The sequence below is a fragment of the Taeniopygia guttata genome, chromosome 6 (assembly GCF_048771995.1).
Source record: "Taeniopygia guttata chromosome 6, bTaeGut7.mat, whole genome shotgun sequence".
NCBI lineage: Eukaryota > Metazoa > Chordata > Aves > Passeriformes > Estrildidae > Taeniopygia > Taeniopygia guttata.
In genome coordinates, this window is record NC_133031.1 from 3,249,982 (window position 1) to 3,272,224 (window position 22,243).

Sequence of the window (22,243 nt, forward strand, 5' to 3'; positions counted from 1 at the left end):
CAGCTGTACCCACGACTAAAAAGAGGTGGAAAGAATCAACAAATATGTCCAAGCCCTAAAAACACCCAGGTTTGAAGTGACTGGGATTTCTGTGAGTCCTAATTCTGACTGTTGGTGTTTATGGCTCCATATATACATGGAGCCGTAAAAATATAACCACATATATTAATGTGCATATAGACATGTACATTTGTGTGTTTATTCACATAAATGCACCTCTGTGTGTATAAATATATAAATTTGTCTAAATGCCGCACTGCCTCAGGGAGAAAGCAAAGAAAGTCTCGATTTTTAATTTACAATATTTTTATTGCGTCCAAAAGAACCCCAGAAATCCTCCCATTCTAAGGCAGCTTTGAGGCTCGCCCCTCCCTCCCCACACCCTCAGATTTGGGGAAAACAGTCTTTTTTTTTTTTTTTGTTCTTCCCCACCCCACAGAAAGCAGCAGGGCTCCCCTGGGCCCTGCCCTACATGAAGTCCCCACGGAAGGGACGGGACGTGGCCCCCTGCGCCTGCCAGCGGCCCCGCAGCGTGCACAGGGCTTTGCCCTCCAGGCTCTCCAGCTCCGGGAATCCCAGCTGGTTCAGCACCTCGTAGACCCCAGCCACTGCTGCCACCTGCAAACAGAGGGACAGGGGACATTGGATCCCCCTCCCACCCCGGGGATGCTTTTGCCACCTCCGGGGTGAAGATCCCCAGCACCCCCCCCATGCTGGTAGCACCCCCTTCACCTCCCCCAGCCTCTTTCCAGCCCCAGTTTATCCATTTTCTAAGCCTCTTCCTTGCTGCTGGGGTCAGCCATCACAGGGTTTGTTGGCTTTGGCACCCTCCTGCCAAAAAGCTACAATGGCGCCTTGTTTTTGCTAAAAACGCAGGAATCGTGCAGCGGGAAGGGGCACCCCGGGGGTCAAAGGCTCCTTGTATCCACAGGTTGGGCTGGGGAGTGGGGAGGGGGGGATGGAAACCCCACAGCATGGGAGATGTGGCATTAAAAGGGGCGGCACCTTTTGGGGCTGCACCTCAAAAGAGATGCAGTGCCAAAAGAAAGATGCGGCACTAAAAGATGCTCCAGCAAACGGGGGCACAGAGGGCAGATGTAAATCTACGTGCTGGAAATGCAGCCCCAAAAGGTGCAGCACTAAAGGATGCAGCCCCAAAAGATGCAGCAGCAAAAGGTGCAGCACTAAAGGATGCAATAAAGGATGTACTAAAAGTGCAGCCCCAAAAGGTGTGGCACTAAAGGGTTCTGCACTAAAGGATGGAGCCCCAAAGCTGCTGCGCTAAAGGTGAAGCCCAAAAAGCTGCAGCACTAAAGGATGCAGCCCCAAAAAGTGCCGCATTAAAAAGTGCTGCGTTCAACCGCAGGCCTCCCGCATCCAGCCAACAGCAAACATCCCAAATCTCCACAAAAGGCAATGCAAACACCGGCATAACCGGGATGCCAGAGCGGGGCGGGCACCCGCGGTCCCCCTCCGGCTCCAGCCCCGGCTCCGCCCTTTCATCTCCAGCCATTCAAAGATACCAACAGGAAATATCAGCCCCGGCCGGGAAGGGGGAGAAAAACTCTCTGCACCATAATAGAAGTAAGAGATGGAAATGACAAAATAAATAAAAAAACAACTGAAGTTATAGGGTACATCAATATAAGTAATACAGTAAAACAACAAAAATCAGGATTGAAAATAATAGACTGTCGTGCAATAATAAAGTTTAAATAAATGCAAATAACTAAAATGTCATAATAATAATAATAATAGCATTATTAAAATTGCCATGTCCCCATTTTCCCTTCTCCCCCCTCACTCTCCTTTCATGCAGAAGAACCCACCCCAGGCACCAGCACACACACTGCTCTGATCCCCACAGCACTTGTACCACCTCCAAAGTCCCTTTTCCAGGAAAATTTACAGGCCCCCCCAACATTCCCATTCAAATCAATGTATCCCAAATAAATCCAGCAACTACAACTCCCTGGAGCAGGAAATATGGGTAATTTAGGGTCTCCTACCCAGCCTTCTCCCATTCCATAAGGATCATTTGGGGTCTCTCACTTGCCCCCCATTCCATTTTTCCAGCTGGTTCCCAGTCCCCTTGGATATCCCAGGGGATATCCCACCCTCCCATCCCCTGTGCCACCTGTCCTGCCCAGGCAGGTTTGGTTGGTGGGCCCCCAGCCCCAAATGCTGCAATCACAACTAAACCCCTGGGAAACTCAAACCAGGGGAAAAGAGCAGGTTTGGGGTGGGAGAGCTCCCCATCCATGTGGTGGGATGCCATCCACCTCCAGTGGCTTTCCATGAGAGCCACCAGCCCAGGGAGCAAAGGGAGCACAGACAACACCCCAACAAGCCTAGAAATCAGATGGAATCAGATGTAAGCTAAGGAAATTCCTGTATTCCAGCCTGGGAAAGCCTCACCTCACGCATCCAGAGGCTGAAGGGCCTCTGCCAGGCGTCCTTCTTCTCCAGGTGCAGGTAGGCGTTGAAGAGGATGAGGAAGATGTAGCGCTCCAGGTACTGCAGGCTCCTCAGCTGCAGCGTCTGTGCCTCCTTCTCATCCTTGCCAGACTTTCCCTGGAAGGAACAACAGCCTGGCTGAGGCACCTGTGGCACCCCCAGGGGAGCTCCTGCATCCCATCCTCACCCACAGCCCTGGGAAGGGCATGGGAAGGGCACGGGAAGAGGGAGGAACACTCTGGGGACAAAAATGAGCACATCTGTCCAGCCCACTCCTGCCAGGGCTTGGCACTCCAGGCTCTCATTTCTTTGTGGTTTCCAGCGGGTAACAACATTCCCAGAGCTCCAAAATAGGTGAGGGATGGCTAAATGTGGGGGGCAGGAGCAGGAACTGACAGCCAAGCACTTCCCCAGGGAAAAACATGGAGAGGGAGAGGGAGAGGAGCTGATGGCCATCACATGTCCCTATACTATTTTATATATATAAATTGTAAATATGTTTTATATATATTATAGCGTTCATGCATTCAATATTTATATTTATTGCTTTATTAGATATTGTATGTAGTTATACAGTAATTTTTATTGGTATTATTATTGCCATTATTTTAAGCCCTGCATGCTGCCCTTTCTAGGAATTAATAAATACTAATAAATCAGAGCTCTTATCTCACAGGCCACCCCAAAAAACAGCAATTCCTCACTCCAGCTCTACCCTTGGGAAAAGGTATCTCCTACACCTGTGTGTGCCAGTATTTGTAGAAAGCAAATCCTATAATCCCATTATTTATCCTGGTACTGTATTACCCTATTTATTTTTCCTTCTATTATCCTATTATTACTATGTTGTTGTATTATCCTACTTATTTTTTATCCTATTATTTATTGTTTTAGTCCATTATGTTATTTATTTTTCTTGTGTTACTTATCATTTTATTCTATTATCCTATTTAGTTTTCTCCTATTATCCAATTTTCATCTGTTACCGTATTACTTCTCATTTTATTCTATTATCCTATTTATTTTTCTTCTATTATCTTATCATTTACCATCTTATTATCCTATCATTTATCTTTTATCCCATTATTTGTATTTTCCTATTTTTTCCTCACAGTTAGGGGTAGGAAGAGGTCAGAACAAACCAAACCAAGCCTCCAAAACACCTTTCCCTTCTGTTTGCCTTAACCCTGAAAAGCATCTCCCAGCAGGCTCCCAAAACCCCAACAATTCCCATCATTCTCTTCTCCAATCTGCCCATCACTGAGAAAAAAAAAGGTGAAACTCCTCACATGACCACATCCCCACAGTAAAGGAGGGAAAGCCAAAATTAAATTACTTATCCTGAATAAAAATAAATTAATAAAAATAAATGTGACTATAAATTATTAATAATTGCTACATCTGCAAATAGTTAAGTCTCCAGGGGTTTTCTCTCCCAACTCCCCAAAAAATGCAGAGGATCTCAGGAAGCAGGAGGCAAATCCCCAGGAAGCTGCAGATGTTCCTGGGTGATTGAACATTTTGGTTTTTCTTCCCTCCATTAATCACTGGCAGCTGTTAATTGAAAACACAGATCAATGGCAGCTGGAGCAAGAGCTGCAGTGAGGAATTGCCAGTGGGATGTGGCACAAACCACCCCAGGAATAACACCAGGCCCTGGGCTCTGCCCTTCCAAGGCCCTGTGATACAGCTACACAGGTTTGAAATATCCCAAATCTGCTTAAAATAATCCTTTTTTGCTTCTTCATCAGCTCCACAGAGGCTCCCGAGTAAAACAGGGCTGAGCACAGGCTCAGCAGGCCATGGAGTCCATTCCCAGGGGCAGCTCCCCTTCCCAAAGCTGAATTCCTTCCCAAACTCAGCCAGAGGAGCCTTTGGGGCTGGGAGTGGAGCGGGACAGAGCAGTCCTGCCCTCTGCCGGCTCTGCCGATGGGATGGGATCGATGGGATTGGGATGGGATGGGATGGGATGGGATGCTGGACGAGAGCAATGCTGGCTGGGATGTGGGATGCAGGCTGGACTCTGGGAGGAATGCAGGACAGCAAGGGACAGCACTGGAGCCGAGGGTGACCATGACTGTAGGAATCCAGGGCATCTCTCTGGCTGCCCTGGAAGCCCTGGGACCCTGTACAGAGCCCCCAGAGACACTGTCTCTGATCTCTGTCCATGGAAAAGAGTTTTCAATCTTACAGGATGAATTACAAGCTCTGAGTGCTTGATATGAGTAATAATTAAGTGTGGCATGGGTGCAAAAGTAAAATGTTAGGATTCTGGATTAGGGGTTCAAAGGGGACAAGATGGAGGAAATTTGGTATGTCTTGCCCTTTTCCTCCTTCTTCATGCCCTCCATGTTTCACTGTGGTGTTGGCATTTTTCTGTTGGTTCAGGCTGGGGACACACTGTTCAACGTAGGTGACAGATATTGGCACGTTATTGTAAATCCAGCACAGGTAGTTTCTGGTATTTAATGTTTGTACCATCCCACTGAGGGCAGAGCCCCACACGCTGCCCTGCAGGACAGAGCTGCGGCAGGGCAGCAGAACATGTTAGAGATAAACAGAATAAACAACCTTGAAACCAGCACAGACGAATTATGGCTTCTGCTTTGGCAGCGGGGCAGAAAGACAGAAACTTTCTACAACCTTGGGATCATTTAAATATCACAGATTCCAACACGTGACACAAGAGCTCTGGCACCTCTGGTGACACACCAGAGAGCTTCAGCCTGAGAAGCCACCCAGCTTTGCCAGGGCTGTCCCAGAGCCCGGCTGCACCCTCTGGGATTGCCCACGGGCACAGGGGCTCACCTGGCGGTAGGTGCAGATGATGATCTCCCGCAGGTGGTAGTGCATGGGGGTCATGGTCTCACTGACCGTGTCCAGGGCCATGTCCACCTCCTTCTTCATCCGGTGACCGTCAGGCAGGAGCTGGACCACCTTCATCACCACCTGGAGCACGGGCAGGAGCAGCAGGGTTTCACCAGGAGCCTCCCTGCCTTGTCCCACTGCCCCTCCAAAGAAGCAGCTGTGGCTTGAGGGAGCAGAGGGAGAGCCCAGGACTCACCTCGAACTCCCCCTTGGTGTACTTGGCATCGGGCACACTCACGATTTCCTCCTCACTCATCTCAGGGATACCCTGGGGTGGTCAGAGGGGTCTGGGTCATTATGGGCTGCACACAAATGCAGAGCCTGTGCCCAGCCCAGCAGGACCCTTGTGGGATTCCTTAAAACCAGAGGGTTTTGGGCACGTTGCAAAAGGCAGGCCTCAGAGACAGCAGGATGGTGATTAGAGCTAAGCAGTAGCTATAAGATTTGTCAGCAGAAAAAGTATACAAGAAGAAAGGACAAATAGAACAATGGTCTGTGTATTAACACTTGGGTAGAATAACTCCCTAAGTTGCAGAAAAGTATATCTGGTGAGATATTAGGAAGTTCTGAGTTTAATAATGGAGCTCTGTGCACTGTATCTTAAGGTTTACAAGCAAGGATTGTATTCTAAATAAGCAAGCATTGTTTAAACCAAAGGTACATGTGCTTATAATGGTTAGATAAAACTACTGTCAATATGCTTTTACTTTGTGTGATTGTTCAAAAAGCTTTTAAAGTAAGTTGTAACATTAAGTTCTTGGTCTGTTGCCTGGGATGTGAGCTGCTGGCATCTTCCCATTGTCATAACCCTGTAATGAGACTGATGCTAAAAAATAAACAGCTCGGGACACATTTCACAGCAGTCCCGTCCTGTTTGTGACTTGTACATAGCCCCCAGCCGGAGACAGACCCCCAGCATCCCCCACCTTGCCTCTGCCAGGCACAAAATAGGAGAATTTTACCCTTGCCCAAGGAGGGAGCCACATGTCTGGATAGACAGAGGGCTGTTCCAGGCACTGTCACAGGGTGCCCAGAGCAGCTGTGGCTGCCCCTGGATTCTTGGAAGTGTCCAAGGCCAGGTTGGACAGGGCTTGGAGGCACCTGGGATAGTGAAAGGCGTCCCTGCCCACAGCAAAGGGTGGAATGAGATGAGCTTTACGCTTCATTCCAACCCAAACCATTCCACAATTCCATGATCTCCCCTGCCCTTAACCCTTCATCCTAGGGAAGGAGCTCTCGGGAAGAGGGTAAAGGCTCACCAGGGTTTCACCCAGATTCCTGGAGCTCACTGGGAGTTAGGCACAGCAAATGACAGCATACAGATGTCCACCCCCACAGTCCACCCTGGCCCTGTCCACACTGCTTTCAACCCCCTGGCTGTGACACAGCTGCCATGGGCCCTCCAGAGCCTCCCCAGGAACCCCACTAGGGGTTGTTGCAGCCCCTCATACTCACATTGAAGTGCCACAGGGTGAGGACAGCGATGACCATGGCTGTGGTGGTCCTGCCCCGGCCACTGGAGCAGTTGAACACGAAGGCTGCCCGCGAGTCCTCAGCCAGGGCGCTCTTCATGGCCTCCAGGAGCCTGTCAAAGTCCTGCCAGGATTAAGCCAGTGGGTTTTTTTAGGGATCCAGGGCTTCCTCACCTTCGGGTCCCCTTTGTCTGACAGCCTCCAGGTTGAACTCTTTGTTTCCAGTTCCATCCTTGTCCACCTGAAGACACACAGCCTCTGCATGCAGCGTCTCCTGGGGATCCCCCCCTGCCCTGGCAAGCACCCCACCAGCACTGAGCACCCAAGGGACATTCCTGCACAGCATCTGGCCGGAGGCAGCAGCACCATCCCCTCCCTGGGTACCTGCTCCTTGGGAGCACAGAAGTCGGGGATGGGGATGCGGGCATAGGTGAGTCCCTGGCAGGAATTCTTCTGCTGGCTGAATATTTCCTGCGTGGTCAGGCAGCTCTTGAACATCTTCATCTGCTTCTCTGCCTCCAGGTACACCTCCAGCCACTTCTGGCACTTCAGCAGGTCCCCCTTCAGGGCAGCCTCCAGTTTCTGCAGAGGATGGAGAAACCCTCTCTCTAACACCCGCCCCTCCTAATTTTTGCAAGATTTTAATCCATGTTTTTTTGATGCAGGTGAACATCCCAAACCCCAGCACAGGTCCTGGCCACCAGTTCTGCCCAGGTCCCTCTGTGCCTCATGGGAGCATTTCCCACCACACCAGGCAGCTCCTCCATGCAGCTATGCTGCTGCTGGTAGCCAAGCTCCTCCAATGCCTGCTCCCCCTGGAAATCCAGCTGGGAACATCCACTCCCCTTTCCCCAGATGCCTTTTACCCTTGTTCTCAAGTCATGCTATAAATTCTTCCAGGGTAGATCTCTGCTTTGCTCTCTTGTTCCCAAAGGAAAACAAAGCCAGCAGCTCCAGAGGGCAAGGAACTATGAAAGCCTGTGGGAATCACCCATGAGGGTTCCTGGGAACCTCCACAGCATCCAGCATCTCCCAGAGCTCACCTCCAGCTGCTGGGGCGAGGCAGCAGGCACAGGGATCAGCTCCTCCAGGAGCCCAGGCTCCCGCAGCGTGTAGATCTGCTCGTTCCCCTCCAGGACCACTTCCTCCCGGAGGTTGATCCAGACAATGCGGGAATGCTTCCTCTTGGCATCCGTCAGGTACCGCAGGACGCTGCCCAGGGTCTAAGGAAAGGGTGGCCAAGGGTGATGGGAGAGCTGGGAGCCGACGTGGGGTCCCTGCCCGACGTGGGATCACGTCCCTCACCTTGGAGTTGGGCTGTGCCGTCCCATAGACGGGCATTTTGGGCACCCTTCGGAAGTTGGCCACGCTCATCTCCTTGGCAGTGCTCAGCACATCCGGGCAGAAGCGCTCATCCGCCACCTGGAACAGAGCAATGTCCAGGCAAGGGATGCCCCTTTCCACCCTCAGCTCTGCAGGGCACCACAACCCATGGACCCTGCTCAGGGCAAGCCCCCAGACCTTTCCAACAGCAGCATCCAGGCCTCAAAGCCCCTTGGCTGCATTTCCAAGGTGGGACAGGCTCTTCTTGCAGCACAAGGCACCAATGGCCCCAGCCTCCTCCACCCTGCCCAGAAACCACAGAGCTGCTGCCCAGGCTCACGTCACAGGATGCTCCAGACACATCCACGTGCACAGGGATCTCTGGCCACACATCTATCCTCATTGGTTGGAAAGGAGTTTAAAACCATCTAGTTCCATCCTTGCTGAGGATGCCAGCAGGACCTGGACCCAAGAGCCCAAGACACCTGCCCTACAACAGGGAAACCCTCTGAGAACGCAGCAGGGGAGTGGGTCAGAGACAAAGAGAACCACTCACCTGGTCACGGGGCAACAGAGAGAGTTCATTCTCAAGCCCTTCTTTATAAAGGACATTTGAAAAACCCAGTTTGGGTAGCCCATAGTTCTGATCTTTTACTCTCCCCAAATCCTGGACCAGAGATATGCTTCCAGCTTAGGAAGGAATGTAATTGGTTGAAGTTCCTGTCAGTCAACCCAGGGGCTAATTTATGGAGCTGACAGTTGAATTAATTTGCCCAGTACAAGCCAGCTTGTACTGTGGTATAATTTGGCAATATCTCTTCCTTTTTTCCTTTATTAAAATTGCAAGCTGCTCGCTGTCATCCATCTGCAAGGGTGTTGTAGTAAAGTGGAAAAATTATAAGAAAAAGGCCTCAAAAATCAGGCCTGCTCTGGCTAGCCTGTCATTTCTTCTAAGTCAGGCTAGCCCTTTGCAAGTTCCCATGTGAAAGCAATCCTGGTGTGATCAGTTCCTGAACATAACAATCTATTCCTGGGTAAAAAACAACCAGCACCTGTATAAATTGGTTTTGCAGTGCTAGATAGAAAAATGAAAACTGGCTCTCACAAACAACTTTTCCTGCATATACACACCAGGGGTTTGAGTGAGGGTAACAACTTGTTAATAACCAATAAAGTAATTGGCAAGAAAGCTACTGACCAATTGGAGTCACACAGGAGGTCTGTAAAACTGTATAAAAAGGATTTATGTGACTAAAGAAGGGGCTTTTTCCACCATGAAGAAAATGGAGTCTGCATGATTTATTCCCATACAAGGGTCCTGTACAAACTGGGTGACAGATGACAGCAGGGTTTAATCTGCATGAGACCACGTATCACTGGAGCTGCAGCATTCACCTCTAGGAGCTGTTAGGTGAGAACTTAGGCTAGCACATCACAGGCGTCATGAGGCTTTAAAGGGGCTTTAAAGGGGCTTTAAAGGGGCTCTCCCACCCCGGGAAGGTGCCACCAGCACCTCTGCAGCACTCACTCACCAGCACTCGGGCGCCCTTGGTGACAAGCTCAGCGGTGACGGTGAGCTCGGAGCAGTTCATGCTGGCCTGCAGCCGGTACAGCTCCGGGTGCCGGCACATCCACTTGCTGAAGCTGAGGGCAAAGCCCAGGGGGTGCTGCCGGCGGGGGATGCACCATCAGCCTGGGCTCTGATCCCCCTGCCCCACCGAGAAAAAAAAAAAAAGGAGGGCAAGGAAGGTGGTTTTGGGTTTTTCTGGCAGTTTTTACCTGCTCGTGAAGGTAGTAATTGAAGGCAATCAAGTAGAAATAGCGTTCGAGGCTCTGCAGAGTCCTCTGGAGGAAATACTCTTTGGTGCTGCTCCCCTGGAAGCAAAAGGAATCTGTGATGCTCAGTGCTGACCAGTCCTGCAGCCCTCAGCAGATCAGAAGGCTGGGAAAAATCCCTACAGACACTCTTTGGATGAATTGTTTAATTTTTTAAAATTAAACATTTCAAATTTCCCGTATTAAATGATTCTCAAATGCATAAATTCACATTTCAGCTCGAAACAAAAGCTTCCCCTTAGCACAAGGACACACCTGGAGCAGTTCCAACCAGTCCCTGCTGTACATGGACACACTGTCCAGGTGGGACATTCAAACCCAAAGGGATGGGTCTGGAAAATGCAAGGTCCTGCCCCCATTTCAGCCACCTCCATGGCCTTTGGATGAGATGCTCAGGCAGTGGCATCCCTGGGGAGAGAAGGCCTGGTGCCAGCCACACACCCTGCAATATCCTTCATTTCCAAGTGTCTCCCTTTTCCATGTCCAGAAGCATCCTGATGCCTCTGTTTCCAGGAAACTCTCCCCCTCCTCTTTATCATCCCCTCCACAACCCAGACATATTCTCCACCACATATTCTCCCCTCTCAGGGAGGAAACCCAAACCCTCAGGATTTTCCGTCATTCAGAAACTTTGCGGGGGAGTGTTTGTATCTCTGAGCATCCCATCCAATAAATTAACCTGGCACCAGGTAAGGAACACCCAGCATGGCATTCACAAACATCTCTAGAGAGCCTGTTGGAACCCACTTCCCAGGCCAGGATGGAAAACCCTTTAGGATGGGGCTGTGTCTGGGGTCAGCTCATCCCTGACACTATGTGGCTGACTCATGAATATTTACTTGTTCTCCACAGGAGAAATCCGGCCTGCAATCATTTATCAAGAGGAAAGGCAGTGGGATTTGCTCTGGAAATTCAAAACAAAGCCTGTGGGGATGGAGCCGTGCCAGGTTTGCCGGCAGCACCGACAGGAGAGTGGTGCTGCTTCCCGAGCACTTGGATTCCTGCAATAAAATCCACCCCAGTGCTCTCACCCAAGGCAAATCTCCTAACATTCCCCTTGAACACCCTGTGGGTGGGAAGGGGAATGATCCACTCGTGTTTCAGCCATGGAAAGCCACGTATTGTGGGAGTCTGGCTGCTCAGCATCCCACAGAAGGATTCACCTGCACCTCCATCACTTGAGGGCTCAAATCTCCATTTCTGCCCCACAAACCCAGGCAGAAACCCACAGACATCATTCTTCCGTGCCCAGAAAAGCCCTTCCTCCCCACAAAAGCAACCAGCTCACCCAGTACCACTGCAACACAAAGAAGTCCAGGCTGGTTTTCCAAAGATTGAGCATTATCTCCTCTCCCCTCCTCACCCTCCATGTGCCCCCAGCACATTTTCCTGGCCCCTCGCCACTGTTTAAACCTGCTCTTGATCCACAAAAATTTCAAATAAACACTCCTTGAGGCTTATTTACGGCAGTCCCCCAGCCATTTGTTTTCCAGGAGTCCAGGATGACATGGAGCAGCTTTCCCCAGCAGGGAAAAGTCAGGGAAAGGCTTCAAGGCAATGGGAAAATCCCCTGTCCCATGCCCAATCTTCCCCTGCTGCACAAGAGAGCCTGCCAGCACTCGAGCAGCACCAAATCCACCCTGACAGGGAACAGGAGACTATAAAATTTGGGATTTGCTGCTAAGCAACAAAAAAGTGACAGTAAATCCTCTTTTCCCATTGCTTAATCATTTTCATGGGTTTTTTTTTGCCACAGGGCACCTGGTTTGAGATTGCTCTTTACAACATGCTCCGGCACCTTCACTCCATGTTCAACATTTAAATGGGAAAATTAATCTCCAAAGAAACTGGGATCAGGGCAGCACTTCCACCTGAGCATCCAACCTCCTTCCATCACCTGGTGAGGAGCCCTCTGGTTGGGCAGGGAAGACCACAGCTTCCCAGCATGGAAAGCTGCCTGATGGCTCTTCAAAACAACAGGAAAAAACATAAATCTACAACTAGAAAAGCCTGACCTTGGGTGACTATATTTGCAATGATCCCTCCCAGCTCCCAAGGACTTTTACCATCCAGGCTGATATCGATTTTCCAATTTTAGAGCTGATGAAATCAGACCACAGGATATTATTTGCCCCCAAGGTCATCTACCAGAAGCAGTAGCAAAGCCCAAACCAGTCTGTTCTCCCCCAATCCCAGTCTGCTCCATTTTATGGCTTTTAAAACAACTGGGAAAAAAAAAAAAAAAAAAAAAAGAGACACTCCACAACCTTCCAGGTTACATATTGCTGGGAAATCTCCAGCTCACAGGAAGCTTTGGGTTTCCAGAATTTACATTCTTCTCATCCCAGCACAAAAACAGCTCAATAAATTTCCTGGTGCCGATGGCTCGCATCCGAGCACTCCTCCAATTACCTGGATCTGATAGTCCTCCCCAATCCCTTCCAGCTTCTTCTTGTACTCGTAGATGGCTTCCTTCATGTCGTGCATCTCCGAGCAGGAGACGATGGCACCATCCACCTTGGGAGGAGCAAGTGGGAAATTGCTCCATAAGCCTCAGCTCTGAAGGGAAACTCCATCCCTCCCTCCCTCCCTCCCAGCTGGAAGGTTCACCAGCACCCCCTTACCTCCTCCACTATCTGCTGGCCTTTAGGAACCATCTCCACGAAGGTCTGGATGACCCGGAGCCTGTCCCTAGGAGATGTCTTAGGCAAGGGGGGGAAGCTGTGGTGGGAGAAGGAGGAAATCAAACCAGCCCCAGGGGGAATGGGCATCCCCCCCAGTCCCACCCTGGGGACTGCTCAGCTTACTCAGGTTTCTGGGCAGCTCCTCGGTGGTGGTGGAGGACCAAGGTGCCCATGGCCATGGCCAGGTTGGTCCTGCCCACGCCAGTCTGGCAGCCAAAGAGCAGCGTGGGTGGGGGTCTGCCGGGGTCCCGCAGCAGCAGGCTGGGGCTCTCCTAGGAGGGAGGGACACAGGGATGGAGGGATGGATGGAGACCCCAGCAGCTTCCAGGAGAGACAGGTCTGTCCCATCAGCAGCTGGGATGGAGGCCATGCCCAGGCATGGAGGGGTGGGGGGCATCTCCCTTTTGCTCAGGGGATGGGGTGGATTGAGCAGGACAGGACAATGGGTGGCCCAACCACTGCATTCCCCTGCCCAGTGCTCTCTCCATCCACCAGCCTGTCCAGTCCACTGGGAAAAAAAAAAAAAAAAAAAAAAGCAGCTCTGATGTGGAAAACCTTTGCACCAAAGGCAGATCATTCCTGCCAAAGCCACTTAGGGAAGAGCTGCCTGGAGATGGCCAGGGATGGTCATTTCTAGCCAGGGGTAGGGATAAACTGCTGAACATGGACTTCTCCAGCAAGATCCTACAGCAAGGGGAATGGGATCTGCAGGCACAGGCATCCTCTGACAGGAAGAGTTAAGGAAAACCAGAAGATGCTCTCAGGCAGACACGGTCTCTGACACACCACAAGAGCAAATCCCACCCCAAGGAGGCCCCACAGACAGGGTGCCTTCCCTTTGCTCACCCTGAGGCAGTGGATGAAAGCATCAAACTGCTCCTCCAAAGGGGCTCCCTCGGCAGGCAGGGGCAGCCGGTGGTACCTGTCGGGACAGAGACAGCCCTCGTTAGGATGGGACCATGGAGGGGCTTCATCCCCACCACCACGGGGGATACGTGGCTTAAGGGGTGCCAAGAGCCCTGAGGAGGAGGAGGAGGAGGAGGAATGACCTGTAGGAGGGCTGGAGGAAGACAGGTCTGCGATAGACCTCATCGGTGACCTGGATGTCCTCGTCACAGTGCACACGCACGGTGTGGGGCTCGTCCCGCAGCCGCTCGATGTCGTTGTACACGTAGTAGACGCTCTCGCTCAGTTGCGCAAAATCACGGATCTACGGGAGACGGGAAAAGCCCCGTCACAAGCCCTCCACTGGCCTCTGAACCCGTGGGATGTGCACCCTTTTCCGTCCCAGCTCACCTCCTTGCGGATGGCCAGCTCCAGGCTCTCTGCCCGCACGCCCCGCTGCAGGCACTGCAGGTTCTCGTGGAGGTTCTCCTTGCCCCGCGGCGTGTAGGACACAAAGTCCCCCTCCAGCCGCAGGAACACCACGGGCTCCTCACGGACACAGAAGAAGACGCATTCCTGCAAACAGTAGGTGAGAGGCTGTCTAAAAGCTCTCCTGGCTTTTTTCCACCCCAATTCCCACCCCAATTCCCACCAACCTTGTGGCCTTCTCTCTGCAGCTTCTGCAGGACGAGCTTGAAGCCGTTGAGGCTGGGCTGCCCCATCCCGAACACGCCGTAACCTCCTTTGGCCTGACGGAAGTTGGGAGCGCCGCAGCTGCCAGTAGTGTTCAAAACATCTAATTTTCCATATACATCCCTGACCATGAAGTATTTCCCCTGCAAAATATCAGAAGAGAGTAGGTGGGACATCAGTGGATTTGAGCAAGGTGGGACTTGAACACAACTGAGTGTAAAAGTAGCTTTTTCTATGGGATCTTCAAAATGAGCCCCCCTAAAAATCTCCTGAGGTCCTCAAAGCCCAGGCTGAAATGAGCCAGGTGATGAACTTGGTGGTAGAGATGCTCACCTGCACCAGGTAGTGCTCCAGCGTGGCCTCAGAAATGCGTCCCACCGTGTAGTTGGCCTTCAGCAGGTCATCGTGGATCTGGAACTCCTCCCTGCAGTTGTACCTTCAAGAGCCACATGCACGCAAATGAAAGGGTAAAGGAAAAAAAACAATAATATAGGTCAAGATCAAAACAAACCCCAACATTTAGAGAAGAAGGTGGAGAAACCCAGAATTTTAGAGGCTGCCAAGGACTTACGTGATGACCACGGGCGCCACTTTGTTGGTGATGATGGACTTGGCCTTGCTGTTGTGGAGCCCCAGGGTCTGGAAGGAGTGGATGCTGAGGGAGTGCTGGTCCTCCATGCTGCCGTCTCCCAGAGCCCGGCTCTCCAGCGGGGATGCCGAGACCGCCTGCTGTGCCGCGCTGGCCGTCGTACCCATCATCCGTGGGCAGCTGTGCTGGGGCGGGCAGAGAGCAGCAGGGAGGAAAAGGGGAAAAAAGAACAACTAAACAAGGAGGTAGGAGAAGGAATAAAAGGGAGAAGGAATTTATTTTTCAGCCGCTCCTGATTTAGGATGGGAAAATCCCAGGCAGGCACAGGGCAAGCCTCTGCTGACAGCCGGCCAGGGAAGGAGCGCTAAGCCAGCCCTTTCCCTCCCGCTCCCACAAAAGGCTTTCTTCCTGCCTGCCATGCAGCTTACTCCAGCGGGGAGGTGAAAGTAGGGCTGAGGAGGGAGGGGGGAAATAAAGGGCGAAACGCTGGATCCGGTCCCTGAAATCTGCCGAGTCAGCACATGGCACTGCACAGCCTGAGCCTCGTCCCCTGCACCCACAAACCACTCCCGCACGGAAACCTCTGGAACAGAGAGCACGTGTTACTGGATGCTCGGTCATTTCGGGTGTGTGCCAGTCTGGAAGCTGCCTGTACAGCAGCCAGTCATCCCCAACCCAGGGGAGCACCCAGGGTGGGCAGGGACCCCAAAACCAGCCCCCGCTTCATCCCCAGGGAGCTCATCCCCGAACAAGCATGGAATGAAAAGGGCCAGGCCTGGCGGCGGCCAGGAGCATCCTGCCACACTCCAGCAGGCTGTGACAATGAGCCACTGTCTGCACCAGCCAGGGCCGGATCCCTACTTCCCAACAAAGCCAGAGATGGCAAAGGGATAGCCTGGAAAAGACAAAAACTCTGCCCACTCCTAACGAGACAGTCCCCAGTAAAACCTCCTTTGTGCTGCATGGAAATAACCCTGGCAGCTCCCGAAGGGGGATGGTACCTGCTCCGAGGCAATGCTCAGCGCCAGAAATACCAGGAATGGCTTTAACCCAGCCCTACAAATCCTTCTGCAGCTGCTCCTCCTGCCTTACAGGCAGCCCAGGATCAATCCCTTACCGCAATCCCAGTGAATGTGATGCCCCCAGCAGCTGCAAATGCTTCAAGCCAGGGGGAAAAGCCTGCGGAAAATGTGCTATTTCTAGACCGCTGTGCCCAGGCACACATTTTCCCCTCCTCCCCATCTTCCTTCCCTTCTCCACATAAAACTTGTTGCTATACTGTGAATTTTCTGCACCATTAGGCAGCCCGGTTTCTTTTACACACAAGAGCAGAGGGAGGGGGGGAAAAACAAAAACAGTTGTTTCAGGCCAGTGCTGTTTCTTCAAAGTCCTCTTGAGTGTTTTTTTCACATAAACACTGTGAGGGTAAAACTAAAGCAAATAAAAAAATATATATATAGGGAGGTTTTGAGTGGCTTTGGAGAGCTCAGGCAGCAAGCAGGAATGAGGCATCCAGCCAGGATGCTTTTTTCCCCTTATCTTGCTCAGAATGGGTGCATCTTTTCAACAGTGGGCTGGATCGATCCCTCTGGGTTTGCTCCAGCCATCCCCGTGTTGCAGGATTCCACCCCCCACTTTCATGGCAGGCAGCTCCTGTATTTGCTTTGTCTTTCTCCCCTCCCCACAGACACTCTACTTTCACCCTAAAACCCCCAGGGATATTTGCTTTTCCCGACAAACCACACCAAGAACTAACAGGCATAAAAGATGCCAGGCAGATTTGGAAATTGTCTTTCAAACCACAAAATGAACAGAGAGAGCAAATCACAACTCAGCTTCTTCCCTTACTCCCTGCTTAGGTTGGGCAGGCAAAACCAAGCAAGAAAAGTACCGAAATTACCCAAAGTGGCAGCTGAGGGAAGCCAAGGGAACTGCTCTAAAAAGCCACGGGAAATGAGAAGTGCTGGTGTTATCCACATGAGAGCAGCTATTTACTTGTATTGCTGCATCTGATGGGAGTAGGAGGATTTACACCCCCCAGTGCCCACTCTGCAAGCTGGGACACAAACTGGGATGGGTAGGGAAGCAAAACCCTTCTCCAGAAAAACACATAAAATGATTTTGGCTGAAAACTTTACCAAATATTGCTGGTGGCTGCAATGGGAAGAGATGCCGAGGCAAGCAGGAACCCAGGGCCCAGCCTGGCCAGGACCAGCTCACCAAAGGGCTCTGGATCAGCCCAAATATTCTTTTCCCCATCGCTGGCCACAGCTGGCAAACACCATGAAACATTCCTGCACTGGAACAGGATGCCTGAAGAAGTTGTCAATGCTTCTCAAAGTGTTCAAGCCTGGATGGAGCTTGGAGCAACCTGGTCTAGGGAGTTGGAATGAGATGTCTCTAAGGTTCTTCCCACCCCACACCATTCTGGGATTCTACAGTCCCAGGTTAGTAGGCTGGGAAGCAAGCCACATGGATTTTACAACGGCATTAGCCATCAGATGGTGTGGGTTGGTTTCGAGCATCCCTTCCCTTTCACCAACACTGTATTTGGGAGTCTCCTTCCTAGGAGAGAGAGGATCATCCCCCTGCACAGCATCCTGGCCTCCTGTCTGCACCTTGCCCTCCTTTTTGGGGACAAACTCCAGAAATATTCCCCCAGCCAGCAGCTCATCCTTTCACAGACCCCAAAGCCAAGTCTGAGATCAATCACAGCCAAGGTTCCTGAACAAAGAGCCCATTTTCTCCCCAGCTGCCAAAAGAACCAACACCCTGCATGAGGGCATCCCACCAAACAAGCCAGCAGTGTTCCTCTCCAGGTGTTTTGCCTAAATTCAAAGCACTGCTGATTAATTATTCTTTCTGCCTAATGAGGAAGCAGAGCCTCCGGGTGGGCAGGGCAGAAGTGCTTCCCTTCCCCTCCAGACCTTGTTTCAAAACACGCAGCTCTGCCAAGCCTGGGCAGGGAATGCCAGAGGAGCCTCCGGGAGCATCCCGAGAATTCCACTTGAGCGTGCCAATGGATCCTCTGCGTGCGGGTGCCGCAGCCTCTCCCACAGAAGTCACGGCGCTGTAACAGTGCTCTGCCCTCCATCTTCCCACCTCTCCCACCTTCCCCGCGGCCCAGGGGTTATTCCCACACCTGGGGACCTGGCGAGGACTCAAAGCTGGAGCAAACAATGGACTAAATATTGTGGGAGGTGGTCAAGCTGCAGCTGCAGGATGCATCTGCCCGGCCACCGCGCCGAAGAGGAAGCGTGCACTTGCCTGGCTGCCTCATTGTCAGCACGAAATAAATCAAATAAATCCCCTTCCGTGCGTCCTCGAGATATTTCATAGCTTTTAAAGCTCCTCTAAATGAAAGGCAAAGCCCTTTGGGAAGAAGCAGCAGTAACAGCAGCATCCCCCTAATGCATCCATCCTTCCTCGGTGCGGGGCAGCCCCTGCGGCTTTTCAGCATGGAGTCAGCATGGATGCATCCTCGAGGGACCAAGGGGCACCCCTGGAGCACTGCTGAGCCAAGCAGGGAGGCAGGAAACACCTCAGGCCAGCAGGAAGCTCCGGTGCAGCCGGAGGGGCACCACCGGAGCCCAGAGGAAGCACTGGAGCTGAGCCCCCCACCCCTGCGTGCTCTTTAACCCTCTTCTTCAAAAAAACAGTGAAAATTAAATCACATACAGCTTCTCTGGGACAGCCTGCCTGTGCCAGGAGACATCCCAGAGCAAAGGCTGCATGGGAACCAGGCTCCTGTTGTTCCAGGTGATGCCGGAAGGAAGCAGCCCAGCTTCTTAAAACACATAACAAAACAAAAAAATAAAGGTGAGAAATAACACATTAAGCTGCGGATGAATTGGAACGTGTTGTCCACCCACTGAGCTGTGAGGGTAAAATAAGGCAAAGGACCAAAATGCCTCAAATCAACCCAAAAGCGCTTTGCCACAGGCAGGAAAAGGCCATGGAAAGGCAACTTTGTAGCAGACAGCTCTGCTTTTACAAGCCTTGACTGATTTATTAATATCTTTAAAGGAGCAAAAGGGACCGCCCTCCATGAGCTCCTTGGAGAGCCGGTGGCGACAGCCAAAAATATAACTAAAGAAGCAGCATTTCCTAGAAAGTCCAGAGGTATTTCCTAATCAGGCCAGGATCGGTGCTGCCAATCCCCCCACCAGCATCTGCCGAGCACCACAGGAAAGCATCAGTGGGATGCCTGCCCCCAAATCCGAGCAGGAGCATCCAGAATAACGAGGATCAGGCATTTCACACCCCCTCCCCAACAGGCTCCTGTTTCTTGGCAGAAAACCGAGTGCCACATCCCCATCCTCCATGTGACCAACTTGCCTTTAGTTACTTGGTTTAAAACGTCTCACCCTGAAGCCATGGAAAGCTGTTAGAGACAGGGAATAGAGGAGAAAGAAAGTCACCCCAAAAATGGGGATGCCAGTCTGCTCCCACCACGAGGAGGATGCTAGTATTGATTGGGAATGGTATCCAGGCTGCAGCTCTTCTTCACAAACCTGGCTTGCATTATTAATCAGCATAATTAACCTGCCTTGCTAAGCACAGCCTGGGAGGAATTATGTTCCTCAAAGTGTTGGACGGGGCTTGGAGCAACCAGGTCTGGTGGAAGGCGTCCCTGCCCATGGCCGGGAGTGGAATGGGATGACCTTTAAGGTCCCTTCCAAACCATTCCGTGACTCCAGAGTTTTGCAAAGAGCCCACCTGTAACTGCTGCCTCACACCCCTCAACTTTTAAGGTCTGCTGGCAGGTTCCCTCATGCATCCCACCCGTCCCTGGGGTGCTGCTTTTTGGGCAGGCAGGAGATGCTTGGGCTGCTTGCTGCTGAGGTGAGGGGTTTCATCAACGAGCAGCAATGGAAAGAGGAACAAAGCCCTGACTTGGAAGCGCCAGTGTTGCCGGTTGTGCCGTCAGCTCGCTGCCAGTGGTTTCAAGGTCTGTGAGCACACTCGCCTGAAGGGTTTCCTTTCAGCAGCACAAAGAAAAAAACAAAACAAAAAGCCATAAAACATGAAGATAAAGGCTGAGGGCATCTCCAAAGAGACCAGCGACCTGTGGGCAAAGCTTTTGTCCAACGCCAAACAGTCCCAGCTTGCCAGGAAGCAGCACAGCCCCACACCCAAACCAGCCGTGCCAAGCTTTTCCCTGCCGGAGGTTCTGCGGTGTGACCCCGCTGTCAGGCAGGGGGGAGCAGGGTGTCCCCAAGGATGGGGAGCTCAGCCTGTCCCCCCCAGCACAACCCCCTGCTCACCAGGCCGGGATGGCCAGCGCCACGCGGAGCCGGCTGGGCGTTTTGGGAAGGCGAGGGCTGTGATTTTGTGCTATTCATAGCTAACCACGGCTCCCCTCCCAACGGGGGAAGGCTGCCGGAACAACGGGACGGCTCCTTTTCCACGGGGCTGCTTTTCCACGCCGGGAAGCGCTGCAGACCACACCTTTGCCAGGACAAGCAGCACCTTATGGACACCAGCAGGGTGGTTTGGGATGCAGTAGGACTCGGAGCTCACGGATCTCCTCTCCACCGCCCCGCTCTCTTAATAAATAAAGCAAAAATCAAGCAAATCCCAGGGGAGTTTTGCTCACAACAGAGACCTGCCCGTTATTTTTAGGCTCCGTGCAAAGACATAATCACTTCCTGCCTTCCAGGAAGGAAATGTCCCACCGCCGCTGCCTGGCTGCCTCCTCCTCAGGCAATGACTGCCTGCTCCCAGCCCAGCCACCCCAAAACCCGCTGTTTTCTCCCATCCAAGGGAGAAAAACAAGCTCGGTATGCGAGGGGTGCCACGGCCAGGAGCGCTGCGGGAAGGCGAGGGGGTGTTGACTCCTCCAGCACTGAGGATGGGGCGCCGGGGAAAGGGCAGGGAAGCAGGTCCGGAAAAGTCCGGCAGCCATCGGAAACGCAGCCTGGACGAGGTTTCTGGAAGTTTTCAGCCCCTCGGAGCGGGGCAGGAGCTCAGCGGGAGTCGGCAGCCCTGCTCGCAGGGCATCCTCTCCGGCAGCGGGGTGGGAGCCCAGCGGGCTCTGCGCCATCCCCACACGTGCCAGCGGGAAGCCCATCCCAGCCTTCCCGCTCCCCTCGTGTTCGTGAAACGGGAGCCAAACCCAGAGCCAAACCCCAGAGCCAAACCCCAGAGCTCGGCTACATCTGCTCCTCTCCCTCCTCCATCTTCATCCCCCGGCCATCCCCGCACCTCCCCGCTTCCAGAGCCTGCTCCCCAGGCGGCTCTTGGGGGTGCAAGGCAGGCACGGCCAAGAGATGCAAATCCCAGAACTCACTCTGGAGCCACAGCAGGCACAGCCGGCACCGGCAGACAGCCGTGCTGGGCTCCCAGCCCGGTGGGGCTGGCTTCCAAGCCAAAGGAGGGAGAGAAAAGCCCCTTTTAAATAGGAAACGCAACTGCAAAGGCAGGAGAGGTGGGAGGATGCCATCCGCGGGGCGCATGCCGGGCCTCAGAACTAGTGGTCTATTTTCCAGAGGTTTGAAGCCAGCCTGGGCTCTGGGTAAACCCTCCTCGCCACGGCTGCGGCACCTCATGGCCACGCTGTGGGGTCTGTGCTCCAGCGGCAAAACAAACCTTCCCCCCATTGTCCCGCCTGCCTTGCCTTGGGGGGCACCCCCTGCCCAAGAAGCCGCCCAAGTGCCCATCACAAACCCCCCCGGAGGGTGGGGGTGGCACCCTCTAGGGCTGCTCCTGCCCCCTCCATCCCCTTCCCACCGCACCGGGCCGGGCAACGAGCCCCCAGCACCCCGGGGAGGGGATGAGAGGGGCAGCCGGGCTCCGGGGGTCAGTAATGCAGGAGGCTGCCCGGGACCGGCGATGGGGCGCGGAGCGGGGCAGGATGCCCGGTGCCGGCGGCGGGAGGGGGGAGAGCACCCAGTGCCGGGGGTCGGGGGTGCAATGCCCGGCTGGCAGAGGGGGGGATGCCCGGTCTCGGCGGGGATACGGTACCTGGGGGGCTCCGGGCTCAGCTGCCGCGCCGGGCCGGCCGCGCCGTCGGGCGCCCCATGGGGGCGGCGGGAGCGGTGGCGGGAGCGCAGCCCCGCGGCCGCGCCGACCGCCGGCGCCTCGGCGGGGGAGGGACCGGGGCGGGCACCGGGACGGGGCCGAGGGGCGCCCGAGACCGCCCCCGGCTCCGGGGCACGCCCCCTGTTCCACCCCGGGCACCGCCGGGACAGCCCCGGGCCGCGGCACCCGCAGCGTCCCCACCCGCAGCATCCCCCGGACACAGCCGCTGTCCCCTGAGGGACCCCTGGCTCGCAGCCCCCATGGTCGCGGGGACCCCCGGCACGCAGCACCCCCCAGCACGCTGATCCTTCCACCGTCTGCTGGTGACACACCACAGAGGGGTTGGGACAGAGAGGGGACTGTCAGGTGCCACCGCCCCAGCCAGGTTTGCAGTTTTGGGGGTATCAAGGCAC

General features: G+C 53.4%; 1 protein-coding gene across 2 annotated transcripts; it reads right to left on the reverse strand.

Annotated features, from left to right (window-relative positions):
- Positions 1–288: 288 nt before the first annotated feature.
- On the reverse strand, positions 289–21,906 carry PALD1 (phosphatase domain containing paladin 1). 2 transcript variants are annotated; one of them, XM_030275699.4, is made up of 20 exons: positions 21,774–21,906; positions 14,790–14,987; positions 14,552–14,654; positions 14,182–14,361; positions 13,937–14,101; positions 13,690–13,850; positions 13,487–13,562; positions 12,764–12,912; positions 12,581–12,677; positions 12,369–12,473; positions 9,900–9,995; positions 9,653–9,787; positions 8,103–8,219; positions 7,841–8,020; positions 7,182–7,379; positions 6,781–6,921; positions 5,522–5,593; positions 5,266–5,406; positions 2,419–2,574; positions 289–618 (listed from the first exon to the last, which is right to left on the reverse strand). In XM_030275699.4, the coding sequence occupies exons 2-20, from the start codon at positions 14,975–14,977 to the stop codon at positions 469–471; spliced, it is 2,610 nt and encodes an 869-aa protein (XP_030131559.4). In that variant the 5' UTR covers positions 14,978–14,987; positions 21,774–21,906; the 3' UTR covers positions 289–468. The 2 variants fall into 2 exon arrangements, with proteins under 2 accessions (XP_030131559.4, XP_030131558.4); XM_030275698.4 differs by having other exon boundaries at positions 14,790–14,992.
- Between the last annotated feature and the right edge of the window lie 337 nt (positions 21,907–22,243).